At 43.9% G+C, this 15,890-nt stretch overlaps 1 protein-coding gene across 1 annotated transcript; it reads right to left on the reverse strand.

The window, feature by feature from the left end:
* Positions 1–814: 814 nt before the first annotated feature.
* LOC109906125 (extracellular calcium-sensing receptor-like) lies at positions 815–5,950 on the reverse strand. The gene is made up of 6 exons (XM_031789433.1): positions 5,733–5,950; positions 5,134–5,434; positions 4,248–5,036; positions 3,692–3,919; positions 3,336–3,459; positions 815–3,196 (listed from the first exon to the last, which is right to left on the reverse strand). The coding sequence occupies exons 1-6, from the start codon at positions 5,948–5,950 to the stop codon at positions 2,280–2,282; spliced, it is 2,577 nt and encodes an 858-aa protein (XP_031645293.1). The 3' UTR covers positions 815–2,279.
* Positions 5,951–15,890: the final 9,940 nt, after the last annotated feature.

A 15,890-nucleotide genomic window follows, 5' to 3' on the forward strand; every position in this document is an offset into this window, starting at 1 on the left:
GGCCCACTACCACTACTACTACTACTAGGCCTATGACCACTACTACCACTAGGGCTACTACTACCACTACTACTAGGCCCACTACCACTACTATTACCACTACTACCACTATGGCTACTACCACTACTACTACTACCACTAGGTCTACTAACACTACTACTACCACTACTACTACTACCACTACTACTAGGCCTACTACTGCTAGTACTGCTACCACTACTACTACCACTACGACTACCACTAGGCCTACAGCTACTACATCTACTTCTCCTCCTTCTCCTACTCCCGTTCCCAGGTGTTCCAAAATTGTTCTTTGACTGTCTCCATAAGAGAACCATATTTTACACCGCTGCTACTGTCTGTTATCATCTATGCATAGTTACTTTAATAACTCTACCTACATGTACATATTCCCTCAAGTAACGGTGCCCCCGCACGTTGACTCTATACTGGTACCCCCCTGTATATAGTCTCACTATTGTTATTTTACTGCTGCTCTTTAATTACTTGTTAATTTTATTTCTTATTCTTATCCATATTTCTTAGAACTGCATTGTTGGTTTGGGGCTTGAAGGTAAGGATTTCACCGTAAAGTCCAGACCAGTTGAAATCAGCGCATGTGACTAAAACAATTTGATTTGATTTGATTTACTATTACCATTGTTTCTACTACTACTACTACTACATACAGATACATTTGGCCAGCTGAAGCGAGTCACACAATTCATAGAAAATTACCATTCTAGCGTTTTCATTTATTTGTGTCTTTCTCTAGCGCTGTGATAATTCAAGTAAGACTGGAGATCTAGAGATATTAGACAGCTGAATTGTTTATTACAACCACTGTAATATTACATGAAGGGTAGCCAATACATGACACCATACATGGAAAATACACATATATTCTTTATAACACATTTCACTGAGGCCTTGCTATGTGTTGATGGTGGTATGGCCTGTGGAAGCACAGCAGGCTGTCAGTGGCTGCTGGGGTAGAGCAGTGAGAAACATAGGCTATGTCAAAATTATTGTCTTGACTTTCATAATGTGCGACCACACCCATGTAGATATGGCTGCTAGACATAATGTGCTGTTGGATGTGTGTTCGGAACTTATTTAACATCCATGTACATGTGACAGATCTCGTCTACCAGCCGGCTCTTTCTCTTTCGAACCATCTCTCACAATGTCTCATGAAGAGACCGGAATGGAGCCCATGGCAGGAGCGGATTTACATTGGCTGATATCTCAGTCCATCACCGTCCAACAAAATCCTTAGAACCTGCCCTCTGCAAACGAATTAGGCTAAACAAGGAAGTGAGTTCACGTCTATCTCTTACATGCAAATGTCTTATTTTGCTCCTTTGTACCCCAGTATCTCTACCTGCACACTCATCTTCTGCACATCTTATCACGCCAGTGTTTAAATTCCATATTGAAATTATGTATCTACTATGGCATATTTATTGCCTTACCTCCCTTATCCTACCACATTTGCACACACTGTATTGTATTATTGACTCCATGTTTGTTTATTCCATGTGTAACTCTGTGTTGTTGTTTGTGTCGCACTGCTTTGCTTTATCTTGGCCAGGTCGCATTTGTAAATGAGCACTTCATCTCAACTAGTCTACCTGGTTAAATGAAGGTGAAATAAATCAAATAAGAAATATGCCCAAACTCAGAATCAGTCCTAAAAGTCCAATGATCATTGTGAGGTTTTCTGCAGTGTTCATAGTCAAACTGTAGCAGGCTCTCTCTATCCTTGATTTGAACCTTTCCCCTTTCAAGTAACACTTCATTGCACAGAGTTTCCAGGCTCTATTTTTTGGTATCAATTGAGCCTGTGGATGAGGTTAACCCATGACTGACTTAGATATGATGTGTCTGTGGATGAGTTTAACCCATGACTGACTTAGATATGATGTGTCTGTAGATGAGTTTAACCCATGATTGACTTAGATATGATGTGTCTGGGGATGAGTTTAACCCATGACTGACTTAGATATGATGTGTCTGGGGATGAGTATAACCCATGATTGACTTAGATATGATGTGTCTGGGGATGAGTATAACCCATGATTGACTTAGATATGATGTGTCTGGGGATGAGTATAACCCATGATTGACTTAGATATGATGTGTCTGGGGATGAGTATAACCCATGATTGACTTCGATATGATGTGTCTGTGTTTATTATAGAAAGACGTTGAATAAGCCAATGGTCAGTATTCATCCTAAAGGGCTTTGGTTGACGCCTTTCCCAAAATATGTTTCTTTAATATCGTATATCATTGGATGTCTTCCCCATCATATGTTTCTTGGTGTTTTGCTCTGGCCTCAGCAATAAAATGAAACATTTAGGAGCAAAAATGCAGAAAAGTAAACCAAAACTGGAGGCAAGAATAGCAAATATCTCCACAGCTACAGTGAACTTCCCAGGAGAGCTGACATAAGCTGGGATAAAGGTGATCCAGACAGCACAGAATATGAGCATGCTGAAGGTGATGAATTTGGCCTCATTGAAATTATCAGGAAGCTTTCGAGCAAGAAAAGCCAGCACAAAGCACAAGAGAGCCAGGAGTCCTATATACCCCAACACAGCCCAGAAACCAATAGCTGAACCCACATCACACTCTAGAATGACCTTTTCCTTATAGGTCTTCATGTTCTTGTAGGGGAAAGGAGGGGAGACTGTTAACCAAAGAACACAGATCATGACCTGTATAATAGTGAAAGCCAGAACACTGAGTCTCTGCTGTGGAGGACCAAACCATTTCATGATATTACTGGCTGGAAGTGTAGCCCTGAAGGCCATCAACACCACTATTGTTTTCCCCAGAACACAAGAGATGCAGAGGACGAAGGTGATCCCAAACGCTGTGTGACGCAGCATACAGGACCACTCAGAGGGCCGGCCAATGAAAGTAAGAGAACACAGAAAACACAGAGTCAAAAAGAAGAGCAGCAGGAAGCTCAGCTCAGAGTTGTTGGCTCTGACAATGGGAGTGTCCTTGTGAATTGAAAACACAACAGCTACCAGAGTAGTAACACCGGACCCCAGTAAGGAGAAAAACACCAGAACTATGCCCATCATTTCTTCATAGGAGAGGAATTCAACTGGTTTCAACACACAGAGGTCCCTTTTTTCATTGGACCAATACTCCAAGTCACATCGATAGCAGCCGTTAGAATCTGTAAAAGGATTAGAACGTCATTCATTCTATGAATCAGTGTGTCACTGTGTCATGTGTTTTTTGATATCTATTAGTCCTGTTGGGTAGTGACAGAACTTGAAAGTATTGAAGGTAGCAATAAATGCATTATATATTACCTGTGATATTACTGATCTCTCCCTCCGCACATGGTACACAGTCATAACAGCATACAGGCTTTCCTTTCTGTACAGCCTTACGAGTGCCTGTGGGACAGCTCTCACTGCACACTGATGCAGGTGCCTGTAGAGAAATACAAGATGTCTGAATATTGGTGTATTTTATATAAATAAACGTGCAGAAATGTTTTAATGTCACTACTTATGGAAGTTATATTACCAATGCAAAACAAGACAATTGAGATAGACTATGTGGATTATGTATACATTATAGAATGCATGTTTTACATTTGCAGTGGTTTGAGATTTGCATGTGTTATGCTTTTGCAACATATTCAACATGTATTTAGTCCTACCTCTGCCTGGCCCCCTACCCAGACCAGTTTTCCCTTGTTGAAGGTAATGCGCTGTTCAGGGGGCATCGAGGAATCATACAGCCCCACAACATGGAACTGCAGGGTCCCATCCTCCTCCTGCTGCCAGTTCACTAGGTCGTAGAACGCCACCACATCTCCGTTATCATCAAACCAGATCTCCTCTCCTGTCTTTACTCTAAACCTCACCTCCTTCAGGTACTGTAGCACCTGCTCAACAACATGGGGAGAGGGAGAGAGAGAGAGGGAGAGGGAACGAGAGAGACACAGACAGAGACACAGAGACAGAGACACAGAGAGACAGAGAGACAGAGACAAAGAGACAGAGAGATAGAGAGGCAGAGGGAGACAGAGAGAGAGAGACACAGAGAGAGAGACACAGAGAGAGACAGACAAAGACAATGAGACAGTGAGAGAGAGAATTAGACAGAGACAGACAGACAGAGCGACACAGAGAGAGACACAGAGAGAGACACAGAAAGTGGGATGATTCATATGATATGTTATTTATGTTTTGTCTTATCTGAGGCTTGCTCACCTGCTGTGGTGTGTAGACTGGTCTTTTGCCGCTGTCTGTGTCATTCTTTAAGTCTGTCAGTAGATTGTGTAGAGCGTGTGCAATCGCATATACAGCTGTGTACACTTTGTTGGATATTCTCAGCTCTGACATGTCAGTGTATTGGTTCTTCAGCTTTGCTAAGCTCTCTGTTCCTGTGCACAGTGTGCTGCTGCCCCCCTCGAAGGAGCACTTGAATACAGTCTCCCAGAACTCCCTGAGCAGGGTGTTGTCTGGCGCCTGGAAGGGGTGCACCTTTTGTAGGAACCCCTCCAGACCATCCAGCCTGGCATTCCTGATGGCAAAGCCCACCGCCCCCCTCAGGAAGCCGTAGGCCTTGTTCTCCGTCAGCAGTCTGGCTGTAATCCAGGCCTCGCTGCCCACCCACTGCAGCCCTGGGTCTCCCTCCAGGGCCATCTCATTCATCAGGGGGATGAGTTCCCCCAAGGTCAAGAACAGTACCACCACCCTTGCTGTGGCCCTCCGGATGACCTTGACGACTTCCAGGAGCTTCTCTCTGGGGTCTGTGCGGTGGATGGACTCTTGGTACTCTACACAGACCCCTTCATGCCACGATGCCTCCAAGAATGTGGCCATGCCGTTGTTTCCATAGTCATTGTTGCTGTTCACCACTCCCACCCAGTTCCATCCAAAGTGTTTGACCAGCTTTGCCAGGGCTCTGCTCTGGTAGAAGTCACTGGGGATGGTTCTGAAGAAGGAAGGGAACTTCTTTTTATTACTCAGACAAGCACAGGTGGCAAAGTGGCTGATCTGTGTGGAAGAAACGGGAAGATTTGAATTGATCTTTCATACATAGCTGACATTGATGAAACTACCTCTAAAGAGCCACAACCAGAAGGTGTCTCACCACAGGGATATTGAATGGTCCGACCAGGGATGACATTCCGATGGTGGATGTGGAGCTTGACTCCCCAACAATACCCAACACGGCTGGAGATCTGGAACAGGAGGAAGGTTCTCCCAGGCTGTCCTCAGGCCCAGGGCTGTTCATCAGGGCCAGGGCTGAGTGGATGGCCAGGGGGGCATAGCTACAGGAGTCATAGACCTGGTAACCCAGAGACAGCCCTGGGAGCAGATCACTGCTGTTGTTGATCTCCTCCAGGGCAAAGATCAGGGTCTGTGCAAACTGGAACTCACGTGGGTCGAAACTGGACAGCGGAAACAAACCAAAAAATAAGTTAATTGAAGCCAGGAATCTCATATGCCACAATCACATATACCAGCAAAACTGATATATTCATTCGAGATGAGTTGAGTATTGTGTTTAGTATCACAGAAACAATTTGTATACCTGTTTTGTCCAAAAAATAAATGCACAGATCATTTACAATAGTGTTATTAAGCACTGTGCCTAATTTCAGTGAGAGACACAAAAAAATCTATCCTGTTGAGTAATATTCCCTAACAGCTAAAAGTTCCCACAGATAGTTGTTTTTCAACACATACCTGATACAGGGTGTTTTCTCTGGTCTGGAGGTGAATGAATGGACCTTGAAGAGGGCATTCCTATGTAGAGGGAACACTGCCCCAATGTTGATGTCCCCCTCGGCAGACAGGAGAGGCAGAGCGGGTTGGCCCAGCAGAGAGCAGATTGGGGCTGGAGCAGCTATACCCCTCATCACCACCACCAGCAGCCGTAGAACCACTCCTGTACTCAGTGCCATGCCAGCCTTCAGCAGGGCAGCTGTGTCTGTGAGGGCAGACAGAAGGGTTCCTCTTTTATGGAGGTGAAAGTGCCTCGTAAGACGCTGGAACTGCCCATACACTCCCTCTCAACGAGTGGGATGTGGTTCTAGTGTTTATTGTGTCCCCGGGGTACAGGATGAGAGAGGGAGGTGGGATAGTGACAGAGGCTGGGCTATGCTGCTGATATGAACAAGCAGAGGATAGATAATTGCAGGCTTCTGACATTGTGGATTTTCCATCGTTTTTTTTTTGTATGACAATTTAAACTCATAGAACAATTTAATTTAATTTCAATTAAAAAAAATATATAATAATAATATCTGTCATTCCTTCGCATGTTTTTTTTGTATGACATTTTAAACACATAAAACAATAGTATGGGTTTGAAATAAATAATAGTTGTTGTATTATTTTACTTGTGTGTTGAAGTTGTTAAACAAAAATAAAACATCTGGAATAGCATGACACATGTACATTTTTATGTCCACAAGTCTGCACTTATCTGTCCACTGCTTTGCTCATATTAACAACGTAGCCCAGCCTCTGTCAGTATGTAAGTATCCCAACTCCCTCTCTCATCATAGACAAGGTTGTTGTCTCGCTCATGGTTTGTCCCGGGTACGTAACCTGATGGTCGCAAAGAAGGCCCTGATTGGTGAACCACTGATCCAGCTCTTTGTCTTTTGGTAATCCTAGGGACAAGCCCACACAGTGTTTTTAACATAGTGTTTTCAAACATATTTGACACACTTCAACAGACTGTACCATTCAAACATTTGGACACAACTACATATTTAAGGCTTTTTGTTTATTTTTAATATTTTCTACGTTTTTGAATAATATTGAAGACATCAAAACTATGAAATTACACATACGGAATCATGTAGTAACCAAAAAAGTGTTAAACAATATATTTTATATTTGAGGTTCTTCAAAGTAGCCAACATTTGCTAGTTGTTTCTTTGGCTCCTGAGTGGCGCAGCGGTCTAAGGCCCTGCATTACAGAGCAGGAGGTGTCACTACAGTCCCTGGTTCGATTCCAGGCTATATCACATCTGGCTGTGATTGGGAGTCCCATTGCGCAATGCACAATTGTTTCAGTGTCGTCTGGGGTAGGCCATCTTTGTAAATACAGATTTATTATTAATAAATAAGGTTCCCAAAGTACTGCCTGTTACTCAAGCCCAGAAGCTTGGATATGCAGATAGATAGAAAGCACTCTAAAGTTTCCTAAACAGATAAAATAATGTCTGTGAGTATAACAGACCTAATATGGCAAGCGAAAATTTGAGGACAATCCATCCAGAATTTTCAATTTCAGCTCACCACTGATTACAATGGCTGAGAATGGGAATATAAAAGGAAGACCTCTCAGATTGCAGTTCCTAGGGCTTCCACCAGATGTCAACATTCTTTAGAAAGAGTTTCAGGCTTGTTTGTTGAAAAATGAGCTACAATTTATACTATTAGTAATTGGCTCCCATTTTGGCTGTAGTGTTTGTTGCGTGTTCAGGTGAGGGCGTGCACTTAGTTTTCTTTCTCTGGCAATGGTCTCCGGTATTCTCTGTCTTAAAATGTATTGTTTATTTACATATTAGGGTACCTGATGATTGATTAGGAACATTGTTTGATATGCTTGGAAGAAGTTTATTGGTAACTTACGGGTTTCATTTGTATGCCTTTTGAACGAGGGAAACCGGTGGATTATTGAGTCAAGCGCACCAATGATACTTACTTTTTTGGGATATAAAGAAGGACTTTATCAAACAAAAGGACAATTTGTTATGTAGCTGGGACCCTTGTGATTGCAACCAGATGAAAATCGTCAAAGGTAAGTGATTTATTTTATCTCTATTTCTGACTTTCATGACGCCTCTGCTTGGTTGGAAAATGTATGTAATGCTCTTGTGTGCGGGGCGCAGTTCTCAGATAATCACATTGTGTGCTTTCGCCATAAATGCTTTTCTCAATCTGATGAAATGAGGCTGGATTAACAAGAATATAAGCTTTTAAATGATGTATGACACTTCAGTTTTCATGAATGTTTAATATTCCGATTTCTGTCATTGGAATTTCGCGCTCTGCAATTTCACCGGATGTTGTCGAGGTGGGACGCTAGCTTCCCAATGACCTGTAAGGAATGAACTCATTTGCTTAGAGTTAAGGGGGACACAAGCCGACAACTTCCGGTGAAATTGGAGGGCTCGCAATTCAAATAAATATTTGTAATATTAAATATTAACGAACATACAAGTGTCTTACATAATTTAAAAGCGTAACTTCTTGTTAATCTAACTGCGTTGTCAGATTTCAATAAGGCTTTACGGCGAAAGTATCCATGCGATTGTCTGAAGACAGTGCCCCACATCAACATATTTTTCAACCAGCACAGGCTTCACAAAATCACAAATAGCGATTAAATAAATCACTTACATTTGAAGATCATCCTCTGTTTGCAATCCCAAGGGTCCCAGCTACAACATGAAAGGTTGTTTTGTTCGATAAAATGCTTCTTTATATCCCAAAAGGTCAGTTTAGTTGGCGCCACTGATTTCAGTAATCCACACGTTCAACATGCAGACAAAGGAGTCCAAAAAGCTAAAGCTAAACTTCGTCCAAACAAGTCAAACGACATTTCTATTCAAGCCTCAGGTACTTCAAACGTAAATAAAATAAAATATTTCATACTGAAAGTAGTATGTTCAACAGGAAAGGAAAATTCGTAAGTGCGCTCCCTCTCCCTTAATAACCTGGAGCGTTATCATCATCTGACACTAATTAGCATAACGCAACGGACATAAATATTCCTCAGCGTTTTGACGGCTTCGTGGCCCCATGGTGTTTATACTTGCGAACTATTGTTTGTACAGAGGACCATGGTACCTTCAGGCATTTGGAAAATGCTCCCAAGGATGAACCAGACTTGTTGAGGTCTACAGACCTGTACTTGGCATCCTTGCACTATACAATGGAGTGTGATGGAGCAGAATGTTCTGTTTTTCTTGTAAAAACTTGTTGATGACTATTTGTACCCTGTACGAACGTGCAAATAACCCCAGGAGAGTTAAATTACACAGAACGAGTATCATTACCTCCAACCTTCATTGTATTGGTCCTGTGCACTTTTAAATCAAATGTAAACACCAAATGTTTCTATTTCAACATACTTTAGAATAAATAGTGAATCATGCAAAGTTGGCCAATATTTGACGGTATCTGTATATGATACTGTGTCCCTGGAAGGGAAGCTGCTACTGTTATTGTTGTGTTAGAGGATGAGATGGGGGCCTTGAGGTGTTTCCTCCCCTGGGGCTGAACTCTGTGGTATTAGCAGCAGCTCCTCTGTACCTGTAGAGTCATCCTACTGTGTGTGTGTGTGTGTGTGTGTGTGTTTGTTTAAGGTCCTGCATGTCTGCAGCAGGTAGTCTGTCTTCCTGTTTGTCTGTCAGTGTCTGTTTGTCTTCCTGCCCTGTGATTTTGTTTACACTTTAACATCTTGAGATAGCCTGACCACCTTCGACAACGTCCTCATGTTCATGTTTGAAAATACATTATTTGACCAAAGGTAATAATCACTTCTCTTGTTGAATGTGATGTATTTAATTGCACACAACAGTAAAAACACACAAGTGACATTTGTTTATTAAGGTGGAAACATGCAGCAGCTGTTGTCCTCATAGATCATTACAGAACATTTGAGAAATACTGTCTCAGATAGTAGGCACTTTCTAAAATATGTTAAAAACATTATAATGTGATATGATATAATGTCATAATGTTATGTTATAACATAACATTGGATGTCTTCCCCATTATATGTTTCTTGTTGTTTTGCTCTGGCCTCAGAATATAATGAAACATTTAGGAGCAAATACGTAGAACAGGAATCCAACACTGGAGGCCAGAATGGCAAAGATCTCCACAGCTGCAGTGAACTTCCCAGGAGAGCTGAGACAAGCTGGGATAAAGGTAATCCAGAATGCACAGAATATGAGCATGCTGAATGTGATGAATTTGGCCTCATTGAAGTTATCAGGCAGCTTTCGAGCCAGAAAAGCAGCATAAAGCACAAGACAGTAAGGAGTCCTATATCCACTGGCACCTGCAATGAAGAATGGGTTGTTTACATTAGGGAACAATGTGACACAATCAACTACACTGTATACTGTTATAAATGACAGCCGACAACACCTAGCATGCATTTACAAAATTCTGTGTCAACACCAAGGAGCTGTTGTTGATAGTATGTTGCCTGTCTGCAGGTAACGAGGCATCATAGAGACCCAAAGTAACTCACTCCACCATACTCCTTCGGCTACTACCACTAGGCCAACTACCACTAGGCCTACTACCACTAGGTCGACCACTACCACTACTACAACTATCACCACTAATACCACTACCACCATTAGGCCCTCTACCACCTGGTCTACTACCACTAGGCCTACTACCACTAGGCCTACTAGGTCAACTAGCACTAGGTCTACGAGCACTACTACCACTAGGCCTACAACCACTAGGCCTACTACCACTACTACCACTACAACTAGGCAAACTACCACTACTACTGCTACCACTAGGCCTACTACCTCAACTACTACTACAACTAGGCAAATACCACAACTACAACTACTACTAACAGGTGCTTCTACACCTGCATTGCTTGCTGTTTGGGGTTTTAGGCTGGGTTTCTGTACAGCACTTTGAGATATCAGCTGATGTACGAAGGGCTATATAAATAACTTTGATTTGATTTGATTAATACCACTAGGCCTACTACCACTACTGCCACTATGCCTACTAACACTACAAATACTACCACTTCCACTAATACTACTAATACCACAAGGCCTACTACCACCACTACTGACCATCTCGAATCCCACCGTACCTTCTCCGCTGTGCAATCTGGTTTCCGAGCCGGTCACGGGTGCACCTCAGCCACGCTCAAGGTACTAAACGATATCATAACCGCCATCGATAAAAGACAGTACTGTGCAGCCGTCTTCATCGACCTGGCCAAGGTTTTCGACTCTGTCAATCACCATATTCTTATCGGCTCAGACTCAGTAGCCTCGGTTTTTCTAATGACTGCCTTGCCTGGTTCACCAACTACTTTGCAGACAGAGTTCAGTGTGTCAAATCGGAGGGTATGTTGTCCGGTCCTCTGGCAGTCTCTATGGGGGTGCCACAGGGTTCAATTCTCGGGCTGACTCTTTTCTCTGTATATATCAATGATGTTGCTCTTGCTGCGGGCGATTCCCTGATCTACCTCTACGCAGACGACACCATTCTGTATACTTCTGGCCCTTCCTTGGACACTGTGCTATCTAACCTCCAAACGAGCTTCAATGCCATACAACACTCCTTCCGTGGCCTCCAACTGCTCTTAAACGCTATTATAACCAAATGCATGCTTTTCAACCGTTCGCTGCCAGCACCCGCACGTCCGACTAGCATCACCACCCTGGATGGTTCCGACCTAGAATATGTGGACATCTATAGGTACCTAGGTGTCTGGCTAGACTGTAAACTCTACTTCCAGACTCATATCAAACATCTCTAATCTAAAATCAAATCAAGTCGGCTTTCTATTCCGCAACAAAGCCTCCTTCACTCACGCTGCCAAACTTACCCTAGTAAAACTGACTATACTACCGATCCTCGACTTCGGTGATGTCATCTACAAAATAGCTTCCAATACTCTACTCAGAAAACTGGATGCAGTTTAACACAGTGCCATCCATTTTGTTACTAAAGCACCTTATACCACCCACCACTGCGACCTGTATGCTCTAGTCAGCTGGCCCTCGCTACATATTCGTCGCCAGACCCACTGGCTCCAGGTCATCTACAAGTCCATGCTAGGTAAAGCTCCGCCTTCTCTCAGTTCACTGGTCATGATGGCAACACCCACCCGTAGCACGCGCTCCAGCAGGTGTATCTCACTGATCATCTCTAAAGCCAACACCTCATTTGGCCGCCTTTAGTTCCAGTTCTCTGCTGCCTGTGACTGGAACGAATTGCAAAAATCGCTGAAGTTGGAGACTTTTATCTCCCTCACCAACTTCAAACATCTGCTATCTGAGCATCTAACCGATCGCTGCAGCTGTACATAGTCTACCGGTAAATAGCCCACCCAATTTACCTACCTCATCCCCATACTGTTTATATTTATTTACTTTTCTGCTCTTTTGCACACCAGTATCTCTACCTGTACCTGACCATCTGATCATTTATCACTCCAGTGTTAATCTGCAAAATTGTAATTATTCGCCTACCTCCTCATGCGTTTTGCACACAATGTATAGAGACTTTTTTTCTACTGTGTTATTGGCTTGTTAATTGTTTACTTCATGTGTACCTCTGTGTTGTTGTCTGTTCACACTGCTATGCTTTATCTAGGCCAGGTCGCAGTTGTAAATGATAACTTGTTCTCAACTAGCCTACCTGGTTAAATAAAGGTGAATTATAATAAAAATAATAAATAAAAACTACCCCTACTACCACAACAACAAGGCCTACTACCACAACTAACTCCACTACCATTAGGTCTACAACTACTACTACTACCACTAGGCCTACTATCACTACTAATACTACCACTACAACTACTACAACAAGGCCTACTACTACAACAAGGCCTACTAATACTACTACCACAACCACAACTACTACTACCACTACCACTAGTAATACTGCCACTACTATCACTCGGCCTACTGCCACAACTACTACTAATACCGCTAGGCCTACTACTATAAGATCTACTACCACTACCATTACTACTACTACTACCACTACCACTAGTAATACTGCCACTACTACCACTACTACTACTACTAGGACTACTACCACTACTACCACTAGGCCTACTACCACTACTACTACTACCACTAGGCCTACTACCACTAGGTCTACTATCACTAGCCCTACTACCACTTAGGTCTACTACCACTAATACTACTACCATTATTACTACTACCACTACTACCATTACTACTACTACCACTACCACCACTACTACTACTACTACCACTGCTACTACTAGTACCTCTAGGTCTACTACCACTACTACTACTACCACTAGGTCCTACTACCACTAAGCCTACTACCACTACTACCACGTAGGCCTACTACCAATAATACTACTACCACTACTTCTACTACCACTAGGTCAACCACCACTACTAGCACTACCACTAGGCCTACTACCACTAGGCCAAATACCACTACTACCACTACCACTAGGCCTTCTCCCACAACTACCACTAATTTCACAAGGTCTCCTACCACTACTACCACTGGGCCTACCACCACTACTGCTACTAGGCCTACTACCACTACTACCACTACTACTACTAGGCCTACTACAACTACTACTATTACTACTAGGCCTACAACCACTACTTAAAGGAGAACCTGGAGAGGCTTGGGCGAGGAGCTGCGGGGGGGGGGCGGAGCTGTTGGCCGAGGTTGAAGTAGTCAGGCGGAAGGCATGGCCAGCCGTTGAGAAATGCTCATTGAAGTTTTCGATAATCATGGATTTATCAGTGGTGACCGTGTTACCTAGCCTCAGTGCAGTGGGCAGCTGGGAGGAGGTGCTCTTGTTCTCCATGGACTTCACGGTGTCCCAGAACTTTTTGGAGTTGGAGCTACAGGATGCAAACTTCTGCCTGAAGAAGCTGGCCTTAGCTTTCCTGACTGACTGCGTGTATTGGTTCCGGACTTCCCTGAACAGTTGCATATCACGGGGACTATTCGATGCTATTGCAGTCCGCCACAGGATGTTTTTGTGCTGGTCGAGGGCAGTCAGGTCTGGGGTGAACCAAGGGCTGTATCTGTTCTTAGTTCTGCATTTTTTGAACGGAGCATGCTAATCTAAAATGGTGAGGAAGTTACTTTTAAAGAATGACCAGGCATCCTCAACTGACGGGATGAGGTCAATGTCCTTCCAGGATACCCGGGCCAGGTCGATTAGAAAGGCCTGCTCACAGAAGTGTTTTAGGGAGCGTTTGACAGTGATGAGGGGTGGTCGTTTGACTGCGGCTCCGTAGCGGATACAGGCAATGAGGCAGTGATCGCTGAGATCCTGGTTGAAGACAGCGGAGGTGTATTTGGAGGGCCAGTTGGTCAGGATGACGTCTATGAGGGTGCCCTTGTTTACAGAGTTAGGGTTGTACATGGTGGGTTCCTTGATGATTTGTGTGAGATTGAGGGCATCTAGCTTAGATTGTAGGACTGGCGGGGTGTTAAGCATATCCCAGTTTAGGTCACCTAACAGAACAAACTCTGAAGCTAGATGGGGGGTGATCAATTCACAAATGGTGTCCAGGGCACAGCTGGGAGCTGAGGGGGGTCGGTAGCAGGCGGCAACCGTGAGAGACTTATTTCTGGAGAGAGTAATTTTCAAAATTAGTAGTTCGAACTGTTTGGGTATGGACCTGGAAAGTATGACATTACTTTGCAGGCTATCTCTGCAGTAAACTGCAACTCCTCCCCCTTTGGCAGTTCTATCTTGACGGAAGATGTTATAGTTGGGTATGGAAATCTCTGAATTTTTGGTGGCCTTCCTGAGCCAGGATTCAGACACAGCAAGGACATCAGGGTTAGCAGAGTGTGCTAAAGCAGTGAGTAAAACAAACTTAGGGAGGAGGCTTCTGATGTTGACATGCATGAAACCAAGGCCTTTTCGATCACAGAAGTCAACAAATGAGGGTGCCTGGGGACATGCAGGGCCTGGGTTTACCTCCACATCACCCGCGGAACAGAGAAGGAGTAGTATGAGGGTGCGGCTAAAGGCTATCAAAACTGGTCGCCTAGAGCGTTGGGGACAGGGAATAAGAGGAGCAGGTTTCTGGGCATGGTAGAATATATTCAGGGCATAATGCGCAGACAGGGGTATGGTGGGGTGCGGGTACAGCGGAGGTAAGCCCAGGCACTGGGTGATGATGAGAGAGGTTGTATCTCTGGACATGCTGGTAGTAATGGGTGAGGTCACCGCATGTGTGGGAGGTGGGACAAAGGAGTCATCAGGGGCATGAAGAGTGGAACTAGGGGCTCCATTGCGAACTAAAACAATGATAACTAACCTGAACAACAGTATACAAGGCATATTGACATTTGAGAGAGACATACAGCGAGGCATACAGTAATCACAGGTGTTGAATTGGGAAAGCTAGCTAAAACAGTAGGTGAGACAACAGCTAATCAGCTAGCACAACAACAGCAGGTAAAATGGCGTAGACTAGGCAACGGGGCCAACAGATAAAACAAACAAGCAGAATGGAGTACCGTGATTAATGGACAGTCCAGCGTGCATCAGCTATGTAGCCAAGAGATCAGTGTCCAGGGGGCAGCGGTGGATGGGGCAGGGAAGCTGGACTGGCGAGTGTTATCCAAGTTTTAAAAAACTAACAATGACTAAATAGCTTGTAGCTAGTTAGCTGGTTAGCTTCTGGAGGTTCTTGAGTGTGTTCTAAAAATAAATAAAAAATAATAGCGATTCCGTATCACATTGGGTGAGGCAGGTTTCCGGAAGGTATAAAAAAATTAAAAGTCAAAAGAGATAGAAAGTAAATATGGGTCCGGTGAGCGTTTGGGACGCGGCGATTCAGGCGGTTAGCAGGCCTGTGCTAACAAGCTAACAGTTTGTAGGCCCGGGCTAGACAAGGTAGCAGTTAGCGGACCGGAGCTGGACAAGCTAGCAGGTAGCAGGCCGAATTAGCAAGCAGGGAGATAGCGAGGGCTAGAGAGTTAGCCTTTGGGGGACGTCGCGATGGGGTGAGTCTGTTTATTCCTCTTCATGCGATGACATCGGTAGACCGGTCATGGGCCCGGGTATTGTAGCTCAGGAGTATGCTACGGTGGTAGCACAGGTGCTACGGCCGGGCTAGCTTCAAGCTAAGTGGGTGGAAA

The sequence above is a fragment of the Oncorhynchus kisutch genome, linkage group LG15 (assembly GCF_002021735.2).
Source record: "Oncorhynchus kisutch isolate 150728-3 linkage group LG15, Okis_V2, whole genome shotgun sequence".
Lineage (NCBI taxonomy): Eukaryota > Metazoa > Chordata > Actinopteri > Salmoniformes > Salmonidae > Oncorhynchus > Oncorhynchus kisutch.

What these genes read in the sequence shown, in the direction of transcription:
- LOC109906125 (XM_031789433.1), bottom strand. Translation starts at nt 5,950, where the DNA reads ATGGCACTGAGTACAGGAGTGGTTCTACGGCTGCTGGTGGTGGTGATG. An exon ending in GAGAAAACACCCTGTATCAG is followed by an intron (nt 5,435 to 5,732) that starts GTATGTGTTGAA and finishes TCCGCTGTCCAG; the next exon opens with TTTCGACCCACGTGAGTTCC. An exon ending in CAGTCTACACACCACAGCAG is followed by an intron (nt 3,920 to 4,247) that starts GTGAGCAAGCCT and finishes GTTGTTGAGCAG; the next exon opens with GTGCTACAGTACCTGAAGGA.